This window comes from Rhagoletis zephyria, unplaced genomic scaffold (assembly GCF_001687245.7).
Source record: "Rhagoletis zephyria isolate East Lansing unplaced genomic scaffold, Rhagoletis_zephyria_1.1 Rzeph_scaffold_00326, whole genome shotgun sequence".
Classification (NCBI taxonomy): Eukaryota; Metazoa; Arthropoda; class Insecta; order Diptera; family Tephritidae; genus Rhagoletis; species Rhagoletis zephyria.
In genome coordinates, this window is record NW_016157410.1 from 102,692 (window position 1) to 106,420 (window position 3,729).

The 3,729-nt window shown below is 33.6% G+C and overlaps 1 protein-coding gene across 1 annotated transcript in view; it reads right to left on the reverse strand.

The window, feature by feature from the left end:
* Nucleotides 1–1,489: 1,489 nt before the first annotated feature.
* LOC108359019 (thioredoxin-2-like) overlaps nt 1,490–3,729 on the reverse strand; it is a 168,301-nt gene continuing 166,061 nt past the window's right edge. Inside the window, exon 3 of the mRNA XM_017610629.1 lies at nt 1,490–1,771. Coding sequence (XP_017466118.1) covers nt 1,622–1,771 — 150 coding nt within the window. The 3' untranslated portion in view covers nt 1,490–1,621. The remainder of the gene's footprint in view (nt 1,772–3,729) is intronic.

The following is a 3,729-nucleotide window of genomic DNA, read 5'->3' on the forward strand; positions in this document are numbered from 1 at the left end:
CACCGAAAAAAAGGCAATAACGCACAACGAGAATTGACCCTCTGGATGGTATGCGCGGCACATCTTATAACTACAATTGACGCTACTACTACTTTTCTACGACCCATTGATCCCGCAATTGCTTCAAATAATAAAATTTGTCTGTTTATTAAATTTTTTGGTTGCTGCAGAAACAATTTTCTTTTTTGATATTTTTTTTGATAATCAACGAAACTAAATTCTTGTTAACATATTTTTCTGATAATGAACAAAACGATTTTTTTTTTTTTTTGATAAACACATAATGTTAACATTATCGATGTAAAAAACAAAAACGATTTTGTAATTTCGTTTATTGATAAAAATTAACGTTAATGTGCAGCCCTGGTTTGAACTGTGGTTTAACCAAAGTTCCATCGGCTCTTGCTACAACTGAATGCTTCAAAATCAGCTTCTCTCCCATATTAAGTGCCATCTGCCATTATGCAATTGCATCGCAATCGCTAAGTCTAGTGGGGTCTTTTTGAAACTTGCTTTGCCAATAGGTTCTAAGATTTAAAAGCATATCAGAAAGATGAATAACAGACTTTTACCGGGGCTTATGTTGCTATTGTATGCACTGGTATAGACAAAATTTCAACTGAATTCGAAATGGCCATCTTAACACCAGCTTATACGGTCATATGGATTCACACTTTCTAAGTTATTTCATTTTGCCGTTTATTTCCTTTCAAATAGCTTATAGGATTCTGATTTTATCACTTTCAATTATCATAACTTTGCATTTTAACTTTCTTTTTATAAAATTGCAGTCTTTGATTTTAATCTCTGGATTAAAAGTTTTCGTTAGGCAATGTTTTTCTCCAATAACTAGGTTTAAGACACACAACGAGTCGAGGAATATAATAACTGATTTCGAAACTTGCCAAAAATCTCCCTAATATAGGTTCAGCCTATTTTGGTCAAGGATTAAATTTTACTTTTTTTATCATTCCTAAAAAAATGCCAGAAATACCAAATAATAGCGCCAATGTGATCGGTTTAGATATTTGTTAGAAAATTTAATGAGCTTTGACACTGCATCCACGAAACAACTTGTGGATGCACCAAACAGGTAAAGTTAAAAATATGTTGAGCTTATTCTGCTGATTGGCAGTGTATATTTTTAATTGACTTAAAATTCCGTTTTTTCAAACAATCCTTAAAATGCGATTTTATAAATGTCCAGATTACACAACATAAAAACTATCGCAAGAGCCAATTCTTTGATAACTTACCTCTCAGCTTGTTCAGGAAAAATATCGTAAGCGCAATTTTACCTTTAAACAATAGGATATGCGAAAAAAATAAATAGTCCTAGTAGAAAGCTAGCATTCAATAATGTTTTCCATTTAAATCCAAATAAATTTTTGCACTGTTTAAGAAAGAATTAAAACCTCTCTGTAAATTTTACCTTTTGTCGATTACGATTAAATCGCAATCAGGGGTCGTTAAAAAATATATGCACATATATACATATTATGCAAAATACCTTATAATTTTTTATTTTATATTTGCTACAATCAGTATAATACAAAACAGAAGTTTATGTAACGAAAAATTATGAAAAAGTAAAAAATTATACAACTTTTATAATTTACATTTATACATTCTTTGCTATGAAATCCGCCAACTTTTCACCATTTGCGCCTGCAAACGAATTTATTTGTTTACGGTCTTTAATAAATACAAACGTGGGCATGCTGGAAATGTTGTACTCCATTGCTATGTCTTCACATTCATCCACGTCAACCTAAAATGTTTAGAGCCGGTTAGTTTATGTTAATAAAAAATCGGGACTATTTTCTTAAAAATGAAAGTGTACAATTTGTTCTAATATAATATTCACAATTTTTTTCATGATATATTATTTACATTATTTATGAAATACTTAGTTCATTCTATAATATAAACCATATGAATCAAAGTTTCACACTTTATACAAAGTTCACAAAAATAAAGTCATTAAAATTTTCAACTTTTTGTCAGAATTTTTAGAAAATTTTCATGCTGTAAACGATGTACCCCATTGCCATGTGTTCACATTCATCCACGTCAACCTAAAATGTTGAAAACCGGTTAGGCGCTCCGCCTAGTCATAGTATTGTAATCGTTCCGGCATACTAAAGTATGATGCTTTTTTGCCGAACGCATGTATTGCAATGAAGCTCTGTATATTACGATCCATAATAAACATTGTAAGGCGCTTGCCGTTTTGAAATCAGAAGTAAACAAATTACTTTTTTGTGTTGCAAATAAAAATTATGTCATTTCAATAGGACATAATTGAAAATTAATGATTTTGTGCTAAAACTCGTCCCAATTGTATTAAACCATAAACACTTAAGCAATATTTTATTGCACAAATATTCGCGGAAGTGTATTAGTGAGAAAGACCGGCCAGAAAATGTGTAATGTGTGTGCTAGCAGCGCTTCTGCAGGGCGCCAAAGTGTGCGGCATGACGAAACGATTAGTCTACTACGATTAGGCGCGTAATGTGCGAAGTGCCTTAGTTTATGCTAATAGAAAATCGGGACTATTTTCTTAAAAATGTACATTTGTACATATATGGGGAAATCTTTTGAGACGGGGACATTTTGCGCACTGGCATATTTCTTCGTTTATACAACTTATATGTGTAAACTAGCTGTACCCTGCCACGCTCTGCTGTGGCATATTCCTGTTATATGGATGGTAAATTATTAACGGAATTTGTTCCATACGTTTCATAAGTGTTTGGTTATGTAATAAATACTTGTGTGCACTCAATATTTGTTGTTTTTCCATTCTCTGCATAGATATCAAGGATATCTTGTTTGCCGACACAGGATTACGCAACATCTGAGAAGCAATCCGCATCTAAATCCAAACCATACTTTTCCAAAGTTCGACCTGGAGCATTATTGATTGTGATTCCGAATGTCAATCGAATTGGGAATTGCAATCTTTTAAATTGAAATGGTGTATCGGTCGGAATCATGGGAATTCTTCACCTTTGAAAGGCCACGTTAAAATATTTACTTACACTACTTTCTTCATCAATTTCTTAAATGCGAGTCGCGTGCCGTTGCAAAGTTTTGGCTGATTAATATTCCGCAACATGATAATTGTCACACCTATTTTCAATTTCAGTATGTGGGATCTCCCAGGAAGATCAATCGAATTCAAAAATTCCGTTGGATGGTCTTTTTCCCACAACGGTGTTTATCGACGTAAATGCTATTTCCTCACGTTGAATGCTGGATTGAATAACATTAGTGGTATTCACCAAAGTGAGCAAGTGGCCGGCAGTCTGGTAAAAAAGCAGATCAGCACAAGCAACGACTGTTGTCAATACCACTATTATTTGGTTGATAGACATCCTTATTCTTCGCAGCAAGAATAGCCCGTTCACTGAGCCAATCGTGATTCCTATAATTCATTTTTTTAATAAAGAAACATTCTTTCGATCAGTTCTCCTTTCGATGTTTCTAAGTTACAAAAATTATCGGGCCATAAAATTCGTCTTAATCTCTCATTGGCTGGCAGCTTTTCGTTCCCAATATCCAGTAATTGTCGCGAGAATACTTCGGCTGCAGTGTATGCATGTATGTTCGTCTTGTCATAATGTTGACTATTTCAGGCAAGCATTTATCTCGCCCGCTAGTGTTAATGTACACACAATGTTTGCGTAAAATCTCCTGCGAGCAATATCAATGCATTCCCGAATG